Consider the following 22485-nt stretch of genomic DNA (forward strand, 5'->3'; position numbering starts at 1 on the left):
ATTTGGTAGTGATGATATATGCAGGTATGTTAAATTGATATGTATAGATTTCATTTTATTTGTTAGATTAAAAATGAGTCTTAACAACCCCTTTCGAAGTCTCTTAGTAATTGGGGTCATGAGGAAAATTCAATGACTTTAGATTCGAGGAAAATTACGTCAATCGAAGCATCAAGGGAAACATGAAAATATTCAAACAAACAGAAATTACTAATTTGCATGATTAATTCACTATTTTTATAGGGTTGTCCCAAGCGTAAGAAACTATTGTTCAATGGATTATAAATAAATCACGGAATTTCATATATATGAACATATACTTAAGTACCCATATATTGTAATATCATATGTATATGAATAAAATACGTCAAAATCGTAAGTTAAAGTAAGAAGAGGCTAGTAAAAACCGTGTTATTTTCTCGACAAAAGGCGATCTTCTGAAGTGACCAATGCTTTATTCTTTATGACATGGCATTGCCAACTTGTTGACCAGCTGAAAAGCTGTCAAAACAAATAATGGTTTGCTGAAACGCCAAGCTTTCCTTCTACGGCTAAAATCTTAATATTTTCAGCGTGAGTCAAGTATTTTTGGCTGTAATTATGCTTCCGTTTTTTTTATTTATTTACGATATTTGTGTTTTAAATGTGTCATTTTTAACATAATAAATAATGATTTGTAATTTTATGGGAATATAACAGAATATAATGAGTGATAACACTTTCAAAGAATGATTCACTGCACTCTGTCCATTGGATTATCAGCTAAGTGCATTTTATCTGAACATAAAACTCCTCTCCTCAGTATACGCCCTGATATGTTTTATCAAATATGTACTTCGAAAAACGCTATATATGAAAAGTAAAAACAATTCATATGCATAGACAATATGAAGTAAATAAAATAAAAAATTTTGGCGTAGGTCATTGTACTGTGCACGAATGCATGAATAAAAATTGATTCAGATCTTTCGTTTTTTTTTTTTTTTATAATTTAGTGATAATGGTTTCCCCGATTAGGATTAGCTATAAAGTAGGCTGCGTGTATGATCAGTTTATCGGTCTCAAAATAGACTTAAAACTTTTGAGTTTTTAAGTATATTTGAGTATATGTAGCTCGATATGGGTAGTATCGATAATTATATTGAAACATTCATATAGTGATCTCATGCTTATATGGTGGATGTTTACTGGATTTTTTTTTGTATTCTCAATAGTTTTAAGGTCGTCGACTCATATATTCTTGAAATTCTTTCCTCTTGAATTCGTCACTGTATTTAGCCATTAGTAAAAGAAGGGTTGCAATCCGTTTTGAGCGTATGTGTCGATTGACCGTTGCAAAGATGACTAACCGTCCTCAATTTCTCAGTATTTATATAGAAAACATTTAAAATACAATTTCCGATTATGAGCTGTCGGCACATCCTTTGAATCGATGCGCAATTCCACATCCTGAACCCATAGTCGGATGACCCAAGTTCAAGCAATTTCCGTCCGTTACAATCTCTTAAAATACAATTTTGATATTTTCTCAGAAATTTTAAGGACATATTTTCATACCTATGTATGTATATTTGACAGATTTTCGAAATACTAGTTTGATAACTCATTATTTTACCTGCTTTCGCATAATTTATACACATTTTCCTCACTAAACTGTAATATATCTATTGTATATCCTTGTTGTCTTATGTATCTTCAGAATTTTTAATTTATGTACATATGGACTATGTACGTAGTAAAAACGTAAAGGAGGTATGTAAAAATAGATCATCCGAAAATTCGATTTTTGACTGATTTGAAATCAGAATCGATCACTGATTATGTTTTCATGGTCTAGTTTTTTTTTTATTATTTCAAAAGTTTCGGAATGCATGTTTTGATATTCCATATGTGATATTTTAAAGTTTGATATTAATAGACGTGGCTATTTTCAATTTATTGCTTTTGGAATATTCCCCTCATCCACTGAAACGTATAAACGTAATTCACAATTTCAATTAAGATTAAATTAAGAATTTCAATAGAATTTACATCGATGGTGAAAGGGCTTTGTCATCCATTACACATGGGAAATTGTTAGTCAGACTATGTATGGCCTTGTGAAATTCGTATCTCATCATATGATAAATATGGTGTAGTTTCAACACAGTAATGTCTCTTTTTCAAAAACGTTTAACTATTGTTTATGTAAAACTTTATATGTACCTGTGTATTATGTATGTATGTACATTTGTACGTTTATTCACATCTGAATATAAGGTCAGGTCATGGCTATCGTTTAATATTGCCCATATGTATGTATACATACGTATTATAGTACCTACATATATACTTACAGTGCAACAACAGATATTGATTGATGTTTCAGCAAACTATAGTTCTGGCACAGTTATTTTTAATTTGGCGTATTCAAATTATACTTCATTAAAAAAAACTATCTATTTTGTACGAACACTTGCTCATAAATCAGTGTTTGTGTATATAATAACATTGTATTTGATTAAATAGAAACGCACTTTGAACTCCTAGTTTTCCATATAATATAAATATTTCTTTAGCCATGAATAATTCAATTCTAAAAATTATCTGTTTAGGCAAGAAGAAGATACGTGATGGATAATATGTTTCTGTAGCGATCTGATGTACGCATGAACACACTTGCTCATATATGTATATACATATATGTACATATGTATATTATTTGCGAAATTAAAATTATCAAAAACTCTGATAAGATAATGTTTTAAGTCTTAAACTATTTGCTGTCTACTGCATTTCTAAGCATATTCATTACTAATGAGAATATGCATTTGTGTTTTTGAATGCAACTACACATATTATTACAGATAATATATCCATGTACATATGTATGTATAAATATTGTGACGATGGCTACTTATCGGAGATACATACATATGTTAGATGTTATTGACATATTGCGATATACATATTATAATATTATTCATTCATTAATACTTTATCCGCGAATGACGCACGTCGATATACATATAATATCATACATATAATAGATAAAAAGGTATGTTCGATTTAAATATTTGACATTGAAATACAGATTTTTAATCTCAAAATTAAATGCATTTTCAGTCGGAAACGGATAACGATTTGTGATTTATGCGATAATGAGTATGTGCGTCTGTATTTGATTCACTACAACTGAATTAAAAAAAAAAAAGTAACAATGTTCTTTATTTAAAAATAAATCCAAAATCGTGTCGACGTTAGCGAAATCTTCCACCTATTGAAATAAAAGAGAACGTATTAAATTGAAAATATTAAAGTAAGTTATTTTCTAATTTTATAGAATGAATATTAGATTTTCGTGAATCAAATAAACTTGTTCACTGACCAAATTGATAAATTAATTGACTAAATTTATATATACATTTGTAACTAGTTACTAACCAATTATTATCATTAATAACCCACTAAACATTCAATTACCAAAGAAAATCCGTGGTGAAATGAGTTTTTCATTAAAAAAATCAAGTGGAAAAAATTGTCGCATAATATTTAAATAATAATAAAAATGAATTGTGCTGTACATATACATATATTCATGTTTTACATATATTGCAAATTTTGACGAATACTTTTGGAAGAAAGATCTCGTGCTCTTCCCACACAATACCACAGTGTATCGGTCTCGTAAGTTCTTTTAGCTACGAGATTATTCCTTTCTTCACTCGATTACCCAGCATGCATTTTCTTCTCTTGGTGACAATATGGATTTTCCTTCTTAATCACATGTAATAAATATTACATACATTTAAATTTTATTTTCTAGCGTAACTTTTATTAAAATAAAAACTATCATACAATAGTTTACAAAATAATCATTTATTTAAAATAAAACAAAGGAAAACTTAAGTTAAACAGTCAAATTGCAATGATATGTATATTGAATATAATATTGTATACAATTATATCATACACATATTGCAATTCTTCTACAATGATTCTTTCGCAGGTGGTTCTTTTAAAATGGTATTTTTTTTAATCTGAGATTTCTTTTTATTTTCCAATATAAAAATCAGACGTAAAAATCGATAGCGAAGTAAGAAGAGGCTAGTAAAAAAAAGCAGCTGAAAAATCAATTAATTCAAAATAATTTCATTTGTTTTTTTTTTTTCATTTATATCATAGTGCCAAGCAGGTTGCCCCAAATTGACACTTATGGCCAAACTCGTACATGTTTTTATATATTTTTGTATGTATTATATATTTTAATTATTCCATTTAATTTTGATCTCATTAAAAGCAATTTAATCTTTGAAGAGATGCTGGACTTTTCGGTATTAGTGTCTAGCTTTAGTTTGTTTACAATATGTCTCATCATATTCAGTCACACAAACGATAACGATAAGCGATCGACTTGGCCACGCAATAATCGCCATGAACATTTCGCAACTGAACGTACTGCTACATATTAGCAGGGAATCTCCTAGTGATTTATTAGTATTAGTAATAACAATAAGAATAAGGCCGTCTCATTACGAAATGTGAGGATGTGTGTGTGCGTACGCAAACGGCGAGCACGACGCGCGTGGCCAGTGACGTCAGTGCCCTCCCACTCGCCCCCGGCCATATATACGTGGACGTGAGCGCGCCGCGGTTCATTTGAACGCGGTCGCTCGTCGGGTGCGCGTCGACGACTCAGTTCGCGTCATTACACATTACACGCCGATGATTCGCGGAGTGACAGTGCGACACAAACATTGCTAGTGCTAGTACATAGTAGCTAATAGTAACTCGCGATCTCGGAAGCGGTGCACAGGTGCATCGGTGCATCGGTGCAACGGTGCATCATCAGCTCGAGCAACATTCCGTCGGTGAAGGGATCGAGAGCGGCCCGGTCGGCGGGCGAAGGCCTGAACATGAGGCTCAAAAGGCAGTCCCCATGCCTAGTGTTGCGCTTCATGCCCCTACAAACTGTCGGTACGTCGACACACTACTTTACCGACTCGAAATTCGTACATGTTTTGTATTTGTTTGTGTGTGCGTGTGTGTGAGTGGGATGTCATTCACGTGCTGGAATGTGTTGGTTGGTCAGTGTGTACGTGTGATCAATTGACATCGTTTTAGCGGCAATTCCGCAATTGCTGCCATGGCTACGAAATTATGTATGTGTACGTTCGCAATTGAAAGGACACGGCGACCAACTGTCAAAAAGTGATGCGCGCGCTTTTTTTCCGCGCGCGGTCGTAACTCCGCGGTGTACGGCCGTGATCCGCGCGAATAAATTAAACATTTCGCGTCAAAGGTGTGTTTTGTGCGCTATTGTAATTTTAAACGGTTGTACGACGACGCGCGGGTGCAAGGTTAATGTAAACGAACGTCTGGTTTCGTGACTCATCGCGTAGCGTTTTTCCGAACCGGGGTCTCGCGGTTACCTTTTGTGCTCTAGTGGTCGCCGATGACCGTTTTTTTTTTTTTTTGTTTTATTTACTTAGGTTCCATCCGGAAGTTGGAGGAAACTCCGACTTTTTTGACGCGTGGGTTGATTGTTTGGCGGGTTTTCGATGTTATGTTGTGAGAAGTAGGAAGGAGATTGAAAGAATTGCGAGTGGTGAGCAATCGTTTTGATGGGAATTCCCTCATTTGTTGTTTAGTAAATATTCCGAATTTGTTCCATAACAGTAGACAACTTAATCTTACTTTAAATTATATCAGTTTCAACACCAGATTGAGAAGTTACTTCTTCGATTGATTCATTTAAGAAACCACCTTTGACTTTTATAATTCTTAATAGTTTGTATTGTTGTTGTTGTTGTTTAGGTGGAAATTTCAGTATCTTTTTGTGAAGAGATGCACATATGTGTATTATATGGTTCGGTGATTACATTCCAAATGTTAATCATTACCAGGATAACCGTCGCTATGAAAATCGTGCGGGTCTCCCGTTGCACGAAAATTTGTCGCACAGGAAAACTGTCCAAATATTGCTCAAAAATGCCCAAATCTTGTAGAAAAAAAAGCATTTTCTGAGTAATATTTGGACAGTTTTCTGAATGGCAATTTTCCTGTCAGGAGATTCGCGTGAGCGATTTTCGTAGCAGCGGTTATCCTGGTTCACATTTGGGATATTCACGTTTACCGTGCGCCATTCGTCTGCTTTTCAATTGAGTCACTTTCGATCTTTTCGATTTCGCATACTTATATATTTTTGCCATTGATATTTTTCATATCAAGTGAACGAATAATGATTTCCTTTCAATGCACCTCAATTCAAATTATTTTTTTAGCTTCACTCTGTTAGTTCCAAGATATTCCCGCCCGTCAAAAAATTGTGAACTGATTTTGAACCAATTCCACTCTTTAATAAGTCGCTTTGCTATTTTACCGACATACACAGACTAGCTAACATCGAAGTAAACTCATCTTTCAGACATGAAGCGAGGAGTTTAATTATTAATTAACTCGTTAAAAATTATTCAATTTACATTTGAAAATAGTAATAGGTGCCGATTGTACTTGGCTTAAGCCAAAAATTACTTACATTTTTACCCTTTCCTCTGTATATTAAATGTTTTGATAAAATTATTGTCCAATAGAGTTTAAAGTTAAAAAAAATCATCAACTGAGAAACTTTAGTCCGTTTTAGACTTTTGATTGTGCTTCTGTATTCTACTAATGCTATTTGCAGCATGTTTCTCCATCGTAGTTTTTCTTTAGCGTCCTTTTTTATTATATTTTTTTTTATTTATCATTTAAAATATAATAGAAAGGTCTTCGTAGTATAGGAAATGGACTTATTTTCTCAAAATTAGAAAGTAATTTGGCTAAAAATGGTTTCGAGCGTTCATTCATCGCTCGGTAGAGATCCACAGGCGGGGTTAAACTAGTCGAACAGTATTATACACGCGGCAAGGTTAATGTAAACGTCTGGTGACTCATGCTTTTTGGATCGCTACATTTTTACGCAGCCTAGTTTCTATGCCAAGTCTGCTGAATGTGGCCTCTACGGTACGATGAGTGCGATATTTAGCATCGCCATAGTTGAACAATCGATCCGTAATCAAACCATTTCCGAAAAGATAATCCAATCTTATCGAATTCGATCGAGATGCTGTGCGGAAATGATACACTGCGTGTGCATATTTTTTCGACGGCCGGCCCGTGTGTGTACATAGCGTAGTCTTGTCATGATCGCTGATGTCATTCTCGATGATAAAGTTTATTTGCATTACGCACATGTTCGGCTATCGTTTGTTTCTCTGAATATTTAAATTAAATTTTCCTTGATAACGTTATTATTATTTCCGTGTAACTACCTAGGTTATCAGTATTTCTGTACTGTCTGTGCATTGACAATTAGGTCAGAAAATCTTATCCAATAGAGGAGTCGGCGAGTTTCCTATGACACGTAGAATTTTTTCGCTCGTTGAACTTTGTTTTATATTATAATATTATTTATTAGATATGGCCCTAATTTTTTGATCGTAGGCATACTATAAAAATAATCGATATGTGGTTGATAATGACAGATAATCATATCTGACTGTGCCTTGATACTTTATGGCTGTTGATCGTGGAGACGCTGTATATGTACATGCTTTTTAGTTATTTATTTATTCAAAACATAATAAATTATCGTTGTTTGCATACTAAACATGGTAATCGTTCGTACGTAATAAACACTGCAATAATGATTCAGATAAGCAGAAACTCTCACCTGAAAAATACAAATATTTATTACGTTTATCTCTTATATTATTAGCACCAGTGTTTTCTTATACGCGTTGCTTTTTTATTATGTGTATATTTAATTGTTCGTATATCGCGTTTAAGTATAGCTTGATGTATTTCTTGTCGTGTCCGGGATTAAGCAAATACGCCAAGAATCCGAACCGGATTAATATATGTGGTGTCGTACAAAACAACTTTGTTTGACCTGCTGCTCGGTGCTGGACCTGGTCTTGTTGTCTTTGGCGAAGAGATGTGTTCATGACTCATCGTAGACAGGTTCTGCAAGGTCCTCTCCTTCGCACTCTCTTGTTATTTCGAGAGGTTTTCTCCGACTGTTAAAAGTATGTGGTCTTGTATTTTTTGAGAACTGGTAGCTCTTCTTACCCGAGAGAATATACATACCTAACCAACCTTGCCGTTTTTTCAGTATTTTGATTTACATTATTTCGATAATACGGTTCAAAAATAAGCAAACACATCCATTACACATTGGTCCAATGTCCCTCTATTACTGAATTCTACATGTTGTAGTCATTGGGGAAAAAAAATCGATTTTTTCGTAATACCGAGTTTATGTGCTGTCTGACACCATCTTCAGATGTTTGAATATAGATTGGGCAATTTAATTTTTATTCTAAAATAGAGGTCTAGTATCAAATGTCTAAACGAGTGCACGATGAACAATGAAGACTGATCGAGTGTCACGGATGTTTGTACTCGTAGCTATAGTAATTCGAGTGGGTCGTACTCGTACACAGTCGAGAATTCCATTCCAGCGTTTCTTATTTACATTTAATTTACATAGTTTAATGTTTGTACACATCTTCGACGGCACACTACCGGTTCAAAGTTGCAATCTTTAATGTGCAGAATCCTGCATTGTCTCGTGACTCAATTTGTGATTAACGAGTGTGTGTGTTCTGTATCCTTGTCGGTTATGATTCATTAAATTGCGACGTAATCGAGACTATTGAATATTGATGATCAGTGCGTGTGTTGTTAACATGGTATTTTTTTTTCTTTTTTTAGGTGGTCATAAAGAATTTCAAAGGAGACACAGGGAATTATGTGAAGATGCGTTATTACCAGGCGCTGTACCTCGAGTGCCTCTAGCAGGAACGCCGTGTCCTCCTCCTCCCCCATTGTCTGGAGAACTCCCCCTAGGAAGCCCAATTGAACCTGCTGGTAATTATAAAATCATTTTATTGTATTTGAAAAAGGTTAATCTTGAATATTTTCAATTAAAATTACCTTTTCTTAATCTACCCGAACAAACGGTGTCAATGTTGATGAATCATTCGGTAATTACAAATGCTAATGTTTGTTGTGGAAAAACGCTACAAAAATTTCAACTCAAGTTCACAATTCAAAGTGTGTCCGCTTAGTCAGTTTTTTTGCTTTATTATATTAATTTATTTCACTAACTTTTGTTGTGTTTTTATTATGTTATTTATTTGAGTACGATGAACTGATTAGTTCGGCATACAAGTCCATACGATATCCCTCCGGTGGATGATCAATCTTTTCTAGAACACGCGTCATATTAGGACAAAGTTTCGTCATGTCCTTCTTAATTTTAAGAAACGGATTTGTGTGATGAAACTTCAAAATTAAATCATTCCATCAAAGGTCGGAAACATGTGGAATATTTTCCTCATGCGGTCAACCGATTCAAAGAATCGCCGCCGTCACGTCTAATAGTGCAAATGTTTTCATATTGTGATTCATTATTTTATTCTAATTAATAAATTTTATACAAATGACTTTGTGTAGGGATTTCCCGGACAGTTTGTAAAATTCAATCGAAGTGTGTAAAACTCCGATGATGACACGGGTTTAGTATTGCGAGAGGACGCAAGAATGCTACCCATGGATGTGAATGAACCAATCCCAAATGACTCACTGCGAATAGAAGTACCTCCCGGCTAATTTATCAACATGTTCTTTTTTTTCTGCCAAAATACTTTTAGCTCGAATGCCTTGTCTGTGTGGCGTGCCAAAATATTCCGTCAAAGTCTTGCTTTGAATTAACTAATGAATTTCGTCAATTTTCGCAGATATTGACAACCACCCGGCTTCTCGGGTTTTACCCTTCCTGTACCTTGGCAACGGCCGGGATGCCGCCGACCTGGAACGACTGCAGGAGCTAGGTGCAACCTGCGTCTTAAACGTGACTTGCAGCCTCCCTGGACCCTCTTCTACGGGCATCACCCACAAAAGAATACCCGCCAGCGATTCGGGCCAACAAAACTTGAAACAGTACTTCGAAGAGGCCTTCGAATTCATAGGTAAGTCTTCGACACCGACAACTACTTGGGTATGAAAGATAAGCGTGACCGGGCGTGTGTGCAGTCGGATGATACCATTTATGTCTAGGGCCTGTTTGTTTATTGGGTGGTGGCCAGGAGTGGTCAGAAAATAACGCGGTCGACTCATCATATCACAATCGGTCGGTCATCATCAGACACTCCTCCACGTCGGTGACTCATTTCTTGTGTTTGAAAGTATTAAAATAAAACACCCCGAGAGCGGGGGAGGTCGCCGGGTCGATTTCCGATTTACGCATGGGCCGCTGCGTGTAAATAAACCGGTTATTTTTAGGCCGTTCTCCTCTATGTTTTTGTTTCTGTGTACAACTAGTCCCCCACATTGACGAACTATTCTCTCACTTGCTCACTATACACATGGGACGTAATCGATGATTAACATTCTTTTAGATAGTCACCAGTGGCCTGCCGTGAAAATATCCCTGTTCTTGTCGCACAGCCTAACTTTCGCACACGTAAGTAAGGCTGTGCGACAAAAATAGGGAAATTTTCACAGCACGCCATATATAGCCACCTATAACTGTAACGCAACGCCAAAAGGATATGCATTACTTGACAAATGCACACATTTTTATTTTATTACATCAATTAATCATGCACACTCGCCTAACAGATTGCTCCAAAGCGACGATTGTGCTAAACAGATTAAGATAAAAAGATAAATACATGAATTACAGAATAAAAAAAGAAGAGAAAGAAAAAAAATGTATATATACATCCATACATATATACAAGACAAATTACTACAAGAGATATATAAAAATATAATAGCCAAGATAACAGTTGAGAATTAGAATGGTCGACTATTAACTGCTCTGGTTCATCGCGACCCCCATAACCGAGGAAGTGGTGCAAAGAATGAAAAGAGATATGACAAATACAAAATAAAAGCTCGAATTCGCGTCAAAAGGACGCTCGCCTTAAGCTGTCTTGATAATGATAATAGTAAGCATTTTGATATGTGGGATTTTCCCTCGTACATTAATTATATTGGGTCGATACCCCAATTAGGAGTTTTGGTGGCGATCAAAGCAATTGCATGCGGCCAAAAAAAGAAGTCTTTCGCTGTGACTCATTCGCGGACCGCCTTCATCTCGTGTGCGCTTTATTTTGTGAAAGTAGCGATCGAAGCGCGTATATGTGTGTGGGTTTCGCTACGGCTACGTCTTCTGAAAGTGGAACCCGTCCGGCGGTGGAGACAGACGGTGCGGCTCGAAGAAATGTGCATCGGAGACAGATGCTCGCGTGAGTCAGCCAACGGCCATTCAGAGCACAGGGACGAGAGATGCCAAACGGAGAGAGGAGGACAACAGAAAAAAGGGGAAAAAACAAGAGTGGTGCTCTCTCAGGGACTGGTGGCCTCGCGCGTCCTTGTCTGGCACGCGGCAGCGGTTAACGACCGACGAGGACGCAACTAGCGGCCTCAAGGCGAGCTGCATACTCTTTGACTTGGACTCGCTTACCTGCAAAGGTCGCCTGCCACTGCCGCCAGCCATTCAGCTCTGGGCGGACCACTGGCGTCGAGACACTTCCGTTATGTCTTCTTTTCATGTCACCACCACATTGTCAAACTAATTGGTGGTCATTATTAGACATCTATCTAGTGGCGCTAGTCTTACGTGACCCTTTGCCCGCAGCTACTTTAGTGGTACTTTTTTTTAGCGATTTTTCTTTAATCGAGGTTTCGACCATAAATAAATATATATACGTATTCAAGTGAACAAATATCTCAATTAAAACCTGAAGTATTTTGTTTACACAGCGAGTCACGCTATTCTTGCTTCTTACATTTTGCGCATGACGTCTATAGCGGTCGTCCGCAGGCAAAGGGTTAAGAATAATTTTAGCTTATTAGGCAAAATTTGTAGAACTACGTATAGGTCATTTTGCACAGATGTAAGTAGCAGTTGCTATTTGACCATTGTATTAAATATTTACTTTGTAAACATTTTTCGCATAAAGTTGACGCTAAATAAATCACCAGTTCAAATAATTAATATTACCAATGGTCAATCTTATATGATTAGGGCTAGGACATATAGGTTTTTTTATAGATAGTTTTGCATGACATGTTAAAAAAACGCTAGCACGCCTGATCTATGCCAGGAGAGGTGTTTTCGGTGATATATTTTCCTTGTATTGACATATGCTTGATGGCGATCGATAACGGTGATTCCCATATTTGAATAAATGTTTAAGAAACTTAATAATGAGATCGTACGAATTAGCATTGACATAAGACATACCCATTCACCGCTGGGGTCTATCTAGGCAAGACGTGCCGTGCCGTACGATTCTGTGTGTCTGCGCCTTTAAATACAATTATTATTGTTATGCTAGATGCTAATATGCCGATATTGATTATATGAATCTTAATTGGTTCAATAATGAACCTTGGATTATACGAATGGAAGTAGTCTAAGTTAAAAGGTACAAAGACAACAACGAATGAATGAAAATCCATTACTAAACTCAACTCTACTGGGGATTGATGAATTTACTACGATGTACGTGGTGTGGTATTGAATGCTTGAGAACAATTGTGGCCAAATTCAAACCACGGTGAGTCATGCTACTGAAGCCAAAGAAAAAGGGATAGCTAAAGAGCTAGCGAGCGATTCGTGTTAGTTTCTAGTGTCATGCATCGTGTCTATGTAGTAAGACAATAGATCGCTATTGAGCGACAACCTACTTTGGTTTTGAACGGTTGCTTGGCGCTCGTGTTAGTTCTGTTTTCGTTCTCAATATGCATTGTATACTGCTAACAGGTGTAAAAATGTAAACAAAACAAACGGTGAGTCATTCGGCAAAATTTGCCAGCGCTCTGCCATTTTTACGTTTGCGACCTTGTGACGATCGGAAAAATTCTTGTTGTGGATTTACGAATTGGCGCTTTGTCGAGTGCGACGAAGGTTCCCTTCGATGAGTGTGCTTTTCAGCTTTTTGCACGCGGGGGTGTGCAATAAAAGCAGGTGGATGCACACCGCTTTTGAAATGCAGGTGAGAAGCGCATTCTCGGAAGCGTCCGAGTGCACTTGTTGCTCTGCTGGGTAAAAAAAAGTTGCTTCACTGCGTTTGTTGTCGATGGATATATACATAGGTATGTATATATGTAGGGGCTTTTTTAATATTTTGACAGGAAAAATAAATAAAACACTCATACATATACGCGCACGAGTACAATTTAGATAGTCATAAAATACGTACGCATTTTAGTAAATTTAGAAATTGTGATGACTGCGAAATTTATATATAAACTGTGATTTCGTGTAGTATTTCTATATATAAAAGTGGAGAGGCCGATTCTTTGGTAATTTGCCCAATTTCGAGCAACTGCTAAATTTTTGAACCAATTTTAGTTTTCCGCCAATAACTTTGTTCGGGCATTTCGTAAAATATGATTCGATTTATATATAAAACACGCCTTCTGACATTTGAGCTTGGCATGCTTCATTTTGGTCATTCATTCTTTATACATTTATGCATCTATGTATTTATTGAATACAAGATGATATCGAAAAATGGACTAATGCGAATACTTTCACTCGGCTTCACTCTTCACTCTGTTACTACAGTGACATTACTGTCCGTCAAAAATTTGTTATATGATTTTGAACCTCTTCCACTCTTCAGGTGTCTTTGATTAGCTAACATTGAAGTAAGCTACTGTCTCCGTTATAAAGCTAGATAAGTTTAACCATTAACGAACTCATTAAATATTATTCATTTTTATATAAAAATAGTATTATTTTTATATATAAAGATATTATTCATTTATATATGTATACAAAAATATTAATTAAAATTTAAGTCGGAATCTTGTGTCAGATTAGAGTGACAGCTAGCTCTTCATACGTCTGTTTCTACCACTCATTTGCAACTCATTACAACAATGGCAAAGCTATTTTTTTACTCTCATTTACTTTCATCTCGCATAAACTTAACATTAGAAGCTTTTGTACTTTCTCATATTCCTATTTTAATTCACTGTTTGATTAATTGAATGATGTCCATACAGATTACTACTTTTGCCCATATTATGGTATTGTAGTGAAAAAATGGACGATATCAATTGTATTCTCTATATAAATTTTCTTTGTTACATTGAAAAATTAGTTGAATACAAACAAAATTATGTAAATATTTTTTTTATAAATTGGCGTCGAGTTCTTTTTATATGGGTTTGTTATGCAACTGACGAAATGCAGATGTCGAGATGTTCCTTTCTCTCGTTTTAGATCTGCGCCGAGATGAGTCATCCAGTCGAATGTTGCACGTGGTGCATGGAAAAGCGTTCTAAAAGCGACAGCAGACGCATGAATAGCAATAGAAACCCTCCTCATCCTCCCCATAAATATAGGGGACTTTGCTAAAAATCACGCGCCCCATCCCACGGTTGACTCATACCCGTCTGTATTTTTGCTGTCAAACTGTACACAATGAGGGGATTTAGATGCGAAATTTAATTCGGAGGCAGACGCGGCCTTCGTTTATTTGTACGCAATATACGATATATTAGGACGATAATATAATGGGGTGACTCACACCACAATGTCTATAGAAAATGTGACAGCAATTCATACGCGTAAGTTCTGCTATTCGTGCTTAAACTTTGTACCTTTGTAGTTGGGTTTCATGGACAAAACTTACGAACGATTCGCGATAGCTACTGCAGAGTTTCTTATAGTTCTCATTCGTGTCAAGTAGTCGTGAACTGAGTTTAAGCATCCACCTGATTGCTTTGAGAGTTAATGAATGAGCATTGATTGCAAATCACTCGGCAGTGTTGAATGGAAAATTGGGGTGTTTGATACAAAATTTAATAGTCCTCCATGTCCGAGTACAACCCCTATCGCGAAAGTTTAGGAGGGTTGCAAATTGCCTGCCACCGCGCACATATGTGCCACCGATGTTTAAGCACCATTTAGGATAATAGATTTTATGAATGGGCGAGGGGACGAGCGTGGGTCCTTTCAATGAATGAATCGAGACTCTTCGCGTTCTCAATGTGTTATTCACGTGTTCCCAATTTGATTGATAGGCCAAAGGTAGTGCTCATCTTCTCTCTGGTTTGAACTGGGTCGTTGTAATGCGAGTTGCGATTCAACACGTAAAGAATTCGAATTTAAAGAAATTGGAGTAGGAGATGGGCTCAGATTTGAATTGGATCATCGTCGTTATGTGTTAGCTGGCCAAGTTTTCTACAGCGTGACTCATGCTCATTGTGTGTGTGTGTGTATTGTGTTACAATTCTGAAAGAATAGAAGCAGGTTGGGTTGCTCAACCGACGAGTAAGTAGCAGCAGCTACTGCTTTTCCTCTGTTTTGAGCTCATTTCGGCTTCGATTGAAACTCCCAGACCTTCTCATTCTGTATTTTCAACGTGTCGTGTACTTTACCAGCCATTGTTCGGTGCTTTCCTGTTGTCGATGACTAATGATGTCTCACCTGTGCATGCGCAACACGTGAGCTCGAAACATCCACCGGTTCACCCTCGTTAATCAGCGTGACGTCATATCTAACCGCACGTGTAGAGGGGTGTGACAATTTGACAAGTCATTAAAAACTTGACCAATTTTTTTTAAATATTGGCTCTCCCAGATGCTTAATTTTTGTACGAACGCCGAGACCCAACCGGTGAAAGTACATTATGCAAGTAGATGGGCACATTGAATTTGATCAACGGCTCGTACCTACATTGTGTTCATTCACCCGTGTCGCACGTAATTTCATTTAATCGCAATGAGTGCTCTTATCTTAATTGTTCGCGTTGTGTGGTATACACAGACGGACGTGTTTACCTACCTTTCTACCGATATGGCCACGATTTGTGCCTGTAGAGTGGTGATTAACGAAGTTCTGGCGTTCATACGCAATAAGATAGACACCCTAGATGAAGTATCACTTGTCCAAATATGCGACTTCTTTACTGAGGATGAAATGATGGTGGCGAGAAACGTGCTCATTTCACTTCTGCCTGATGTGCGAGATACACGACGACAAGGTGATCTAAAAAAGTTAAGATGTATTCAAGACATTATTAAAATGTTTAAAGAAACAGATGTGTCTGTTCTACCAAATTTTGGCGCTGTCAACCTGCGACGTTTGCCTCCTGTTTCTTTCGATTCGATTGATGTTACATCACTACTGAGTGCCATTCAAGATTTGAAGGAAGAGGTGAGAGTTCTGAAGTCTCAGGGTGGGGCGAATGATATTTCTCTCATTAAGGATGCAATAGCTGAGTTGCGCGAAGATATGAACAAGATCACTTCCGATGTTTCAAATCGCGATTTGAATGCGTCTAACTTGGTGGAAGAGATATTAAAAAAAACCGGAACCTTTGCGGATGCCGTACGTAAGCAGACTAATAAAACCAACAAAAATAATAGCCAATCGAAACTACCTCCTGTGCCGAACGCATCGAATAATGTTACATCGAATAATGTAAACAAGCAGAGAGCGTCAACCAGTGGCGGCGCTTCGAAAAATGTTACATCGAACGATGCAAACAATCAGGGAGTGTCAACCAGTGCTGGCGCTCCACTAGCTGAAAATGATAACAACGATAATTTCAAATTAGTTAAAACGAAAAAAAACATTAGACGAAGTGCCAACTTAAGAGGCACTTGCAAGGATTCTGAATTGCAAGCTGTAATTCCAGAATCTGAAATTTACATCTCTAGATTCTCGTTAGAGACGAATGTCGAAATAATTAGTAGATATTTAAAGAAAAAAGTAAATTTCAAATTCACCTTAAAAGAACTACCATCTCGAACAAAATGTGGTTTCAAGTCTTTCATTGTTGCAACTGAAGCCACGAATGCAACAAAACTGCTCGTGCAAGATTTATGGCCGACCGGAATTGTTTTCCGACGTTTCCGAAAAAACTATATTAATGGGGGACAAAACAATAACAATCGTCAGCTATAATTGTCGCTCTTTTCGACGTACTGAATCCTACATTTCCAAACTATGTAATGAGGCCGACGTTATTTTGTTACAAGAAACATGGTTTTTAGAATTTGAAACTGTATACTTGAGAAGATTCCATCCATCATTTGAAGGCACTGGTACATCTGCAGTGGACAGCGGTAATGGACCTTTAGTTGGACGTCCCTATGGTGGTGTTGGTATATTGTACAAAAAAACTTTTACAGTCACCCAAATTGACCTTCATAATCCGAGATTACTTTGCATTAAAATTCAGCAAGGTGATATTGAATTGTTAATTATTAATGTATATATGCCGACGGCAAAACCAGAAAACTTTGAAGATTTTACTACTTGCTTGGGCATTGTTAATGCCGCTATCGAAGATCATAGTCGCTCGAATTTTATTGTCATGGGTGATTTTAATGCTCATCCTGGCTCTTTATTTTGGAACGAACTACTATCCTTCTGTGAAGAAAATCATTTGAGGATTCATGATTATGCGTGTCTTCCATCTGATACATTTACATATGTTAGTGACGCACACGGCTCCTTACGGTGGTTGGATCACTGTATCACATCTGAAGGAATTTTAGGATCCATTCAAGATTTTAAAGTCCACACTGACGTAGTATGGTCAGATCATCGTCCGCTTTTTGTTATAATTGCTTCGAATGGTCTGAATCGTTCGAGACCATATCACAATTATCGTCATCGCGACATTGCAACTTGGATGCCACGCAACCCTTCCGACATAATTGCATATTCACTAGAAGTAATTAACTCTTTGGATCGTATTGTATGTGATAATAATCTTCAAAATTGCAATTTGAGAAAATGCACTGATACTGAGCATAGGACTTCCATTAATTACCTCTATCATTCGATTGTAGATGTGTTGAGAAATGCCGCTTCGACATCATTTTCTTCACCAACGCATCAGTATAATGATAAGAGGTTTAAGGTGGTTCCTGGTTGGAACGATCAGGTAGCGGCACGCTACCTAGATTCGAGGAACTCATTTATAGAATGGGTCGCAGCGGGCCGCCCTTCTACAGGAGAAATTGCCGACCGACGTCGTCATGCTAGGCATGTTTTTAAAATTGCACTGAAGGTATGTCAACGCAACGCTAATCAAAGTATTATGGACAAGATAGCCCTATATCATAGAAATAAAGAATTCAAGCAATTTTGGAATGCTACAAATGCTATTTTAGCAGTAAACAGTACTATCCCGGTACATATTAATGGAATCTACAACCATCGGAGTATTGCCAATATGTTTAGCAAGCATTTCAAAGAGTCGGATTTGATGGGCAGGGCTGATATGGTTATGTCTATCTCAGAAGATTCGTTTTTCGTCATAACTGGCGAAGAAGTTGAAACTGCGTTAAGGTCAATGTCTGGAGGGAAAGCAACTGGTTGGGACAGCATTAGTACGGATCATGTTCTGCATAGTGGTAAGAATTTCTTCATCATATTAGCAAGGCTTTTCAATGTGATGATTTTGCATGAACATGTACCTGAAGAGTTTTCAAGGACGACTATTGTTCCTGTCCTCAAGTCATCAAAGCTTGATGCTTCAGTCATTGACAGCTATCGTCCTATTGCTCTAGCCACCATTTTATCTAAAATTCTAGAGAAGATATTGAGTTGCAGATTAAGTGGCTACCTTTTGTCAGCTGATGAGCAGTTTGGATTCAAGAAGCACTCATCGACGGACATGGCCATCTACACTTTAAAACAGGTAGTGGATTTTTATACATCGCGAAAAACTTCCGTATACGCCTGTTTTCTAGACTTATCCAAGGCCTTCGATCGAGTGGATCATGATCTACTTTGGTCCAAACTTTTAAAAAGGGGAGCTCCAAGTCAAATCGTGAGGTTTTTAGCATCCTGGCACCGGAATCAGTTCAGCCATGTACGCTGGGGGAATTCATACTCTGATCCCGCTTCTTTGAAGTGCGGGGTTAGACAGGGTGGGTCAATGTCTCCTGGCTTATTCAACCTTTACATGGATGAACTTTCACATCGCCTTCGACAGACTGGAGTTGGTTGCCACATAGGAGGAATATGCAGTAACCACATCAGCTATGCGGATGACATGGTGATCTTGGCGCCTTCTCCGTCAGCTCTGAATCGCCTCCTGGAAGTTTGCTCGAGTTATGCTGCAGAACATAATATGCGGTATAATACGAGTAAATCCATGGTATTGATTTTCCGATACGGTCGAGGTCCTCATTTCGTCCCCAACATTATTTTAGATGGGCGTAATCTTGAAACTGTTAGGGAAGTCAAGTATCTGGGACACTTGCTGACGGAGGATCTATCTGATGACCGTGACATCGAAAGACAAAGAAGAGCCATTTGTGTAAGGGCAAATATGCTGGCTAGACGATTTTTCCACTCCAGTGTAGAGGTTAAGAGACAATTATTTATGTCCTTTTGTACTAGCCTCTATACTGGTGAATTATGGACCAGATACAAGCGGGAGACGATGAGGAAGATAAAGGTACAATACAACAACTGTTACCGTGCTCTTTTCGGGTTACCTAGGAGCTGTAGCGCGTCGCAAATGTTTGTAGAAGGGCATGTGCCTCATTTTGAAGCCATTCTCAGGATGAGAGCGGCCTCTCTACGTCTTCGTATATTTTTATCGCCTAATTGTCTTCTTGCTGCTGCATCTTCTCATTTGCATTCTTCATTGTATGTTCGATGGATGGAACTGCTACACCGACCGCCTTGAATAGACATAAAATTATTATTATTTATTATTATTAGACTTATTTATTATTATTTATTTATTATAATTATTATTATTATTATTTATTATTATTATTATTTATTATCAGTAATATTTATATATTTACTTATGTATTTATTTATTTATTTTTTGTTAACTATTTTTCAATACTTTTTTTTTTTTTTTATTTTTATTATCTATATATTATTTATATGGGCGTTGGGGATTGCACTATTCTCCTCATCGTCTGGAATAAAAAACTATTATTATTATTATTATTATTATGAACTGTAACTGGATGACTCATAGCCCGAAATGTGGCTGTGTTTTTTAATGTCGTTTGCGGCTGGCGATTTACCCTCGGTGGGTCTGGTTCGTCACAGGGGTAGTAAGTTGTTTAACTCGACACTGACGCATTCGGGATAATTGTTATGGTAATGGGGGTGAACTGCAGATCCTGTAAGGTTATTGTGTATTATTTTAACCCCAGGCGGTCATGGGGGACCCCCTTAAATGTGTCCGACTGGGATGAGTCACGTACGCACCGTTGAAAAACTGCTTGCTACCCTTCCACGATTGAAATCGGCGATATTTGCCTACCGATTGCCGTTGCTGTTGCGTCATTTCAACGAAATGCAGTTGTTCTCGCTCGAGTGCAACTCAAAATAAAGTGCATTATGAATTTTGATCAAACGGATGGTGTGTGACGCATACGCAACGGTTCAACGGACAACAATGGGACTCATAACGGATAGAGCAAATGTTCCAGTTTTTAAAAGGGGGAACACCTTTGATATGTACACGTTGGTCACATCTGTTGCTCGCTTTGACACAACGACCAGGTGCTACATATCTATAGAAACATTTCCCAAGGACGGCAAAGTTTTGGCGATTTGATTTGACGAAGAAAGCCCTATATATTCGAGCTAAATCATGCTTTCTGTAGAGAATGCTTGTGATTCATGAGGACTCGTTTAAATTTAGCATTTTATGCGTGGGAAAACACTTTTTAATTGCCGTAATGAATGGAGTCTATCCACTGCCAGATGAATGGTTTTGAAATGATGATGCATTCTCCGGATTTCCGACGACAATTGTATTAAACGAAATAAAAAAAAGCGTTTCATTCAACTAGTAGCTCCATTGCGTGATATGAACTCTGAATGAATTCATTCGTTCAGAAGGGGGACCTGAACAATTCTGCGAAATGCTTCGGATCAGATTTCTCATGGTGTACGCTTCCAAATAGCTTATTTTGCAGCGTTTTGAACAAGAATCTTTTATTCAAACTGCTTTCGGTGGTTGTGAATAGTCGTTTGATATCCTGTCGTGAGAAACTCGTTTGCCTTGGATACTCGAGAGGGGTAGCGTTGGACCACCGAGAATTTGCAGGCTATACTTATCTATACTATAATACATAGATGCTATGCTGTCGTTAACCGGTGTACTTATATGAAACGGTGTTATTAGTCATTCGATAACATTCGAGGGTGGATGATTCACGCAAGGACGATAAGGAGTGTTTGTTTAACTATTACAGGATTGTATGTCCCATCACGGCGTTGTGTAAACAGACCTATCAGACACAATGACTACAGTGTGTTTCATCGCGACTTAGTCACTTCAACACAGTGCATTTTTCTCATGCTGTCAATGATGGGGGCGCTTTCCTTCTTTGGTACTTTTTTTTTTACTCGCTGTTTGTGTTTACTGTGTACGTTTTTGCGTAAAGGACGTTGCGCAAACGGCGCTCTGGTTGGATTTCTTCAGGCGTAGTCAAGCCGATCGTTGCGATGGCTTTCCGCCGTAGTCTTCTGGGTTCAAGTTGTACAGGGAAAGGCTTCACCAGCTCTGTGTCGAGGAATGAGTCAACAGCAGCGTTGTCGAGACCGGTTCTGCACGACGGCCGCTCAGCTGCCTTGCCAGCGGCACTCGAGAAAGCTGCTGAACGGCCTTACTGTGTGACCATTGGGACAAACAAAACGCCGAATATGTTGCTCAAAACTGGAAACGACTATTTTGAATATATTTTATTACCGTGTCTTCTCTTCTACTATGCATAATATAATAGATGCCGGATTCACTCGAGCTCGCGTGACCCTGGGCTTTAACTATCTATGTATGTACATACATACAATACCATTTAAATCCAAAAATATGGCACTACATACATATGTGAAATGTATTTTGAATGCATTCGAGAAGGCATTTGCATGCATTGTAACGAATGTCATTGAATTTCTTGCATCCTCCAGCTGAAGGGTCGCTATCGTTACATGGCATCATCAGTCACGAACTTTGCGCATTATCTCATTCCACAATCTTTCGTTCTGAATGCATTGCACTTTGCATTTTGTTTCAAAGTTCCAATCGTCGTTTTGGTGTTTGTTGCTGCTTCTCTACTGATACGTGCTCGTGTTTAATTTTATCGTCTTCCGCTCTACATTTTTATCTATGTTTGTTATTGCCACCGCTTCGTTTATTCATAGTTTGTATGTACATGAAATTCAATTGACTCGACGCTGTTATCAGTCTATTTTTCAACGGACAGTTTTCTATTCCTTGTTTCCATTCACTTATGCTTCGCAATCGAATGATTTTTCTGTGGTTGGATTTTTTCTTCGTGGTCTAAAATGGACGCTCGATAAAAGTTTGATTGCGGTTTTTGTGCGCATCTGGAAAAAGTTACTTATTGTTGCTGATTGTTCACATGCGAGGTTGGTTTGTGGTCGTTAATTATGTCACAAGTAAGCGATATAGTAGATGTGATGGTGTTACA

General features: G+C 37.6%; 2 protein-coding genes across 6 annotated transcripts in view; one reads left to right on the forward strand and one right to left on the reverse strand.

Annotated features, from left to right (window-relative positions):
• The window catches only part of puc (dual specificity phosphatase puckered), a 65798-nt gene that overhangs the window by 39362 nt on the left and 3951 nt on the right, over positions 1–22485 (forward strand). For 2 of the 5 annotated variants that reach the window (XM_077434912.1, XM_077434913.1), the window contains exons 3-4: positions 8737–8892; positions 9765–9995. In XM_077434912.1, coding sequence (XP_077291038.1) covers positions 8737–8892; positions 9765–9995 — 387 coding nt within the window. Of the gene's footprint in view, positions 1–8736; positions 8893–9758; positions 10459–10498; positions 10712–22485 lie in introns of those variants that run through there. The other 3 variants (XR_013260838.1, XR_013260837.1, XM_077434914.1) reach the window with 3 other exon arrangements.
• On the reverse strand, positions 15639–16455 carry LOC143914709 (uncharacterized). The gene is made up of 3 exons (XM_077435009.1): positions 16130–16455; positions 15839–16042; positions 15639–15726 (listed from the first exon to the last, which is right to left on the reverse strand). Exons 1-3 carry the CDS (start codon positions 16189–16191, stop codon positions 15639–15641), a joined length of 354 nt encoding a protein of 117 aa, XP_077291135.1. The 5' UTR covers positions 16192–16455.

Source organism: Arctopsyche grandis, chromosome 7 (genome assembly GCF_051622035.1).
Source record: "Arctopsyche grandis isolate Sample6627 chromosome 7, ASM5162203v2, whole genome shotgun sequence".
Taxonomy (NCBI): Eukaryota; Metazoa; Arthropoda; class Insecta; order Trichoptera; family Hydropsychidae; genus Arctopsyche; species Arctopsyche grandis.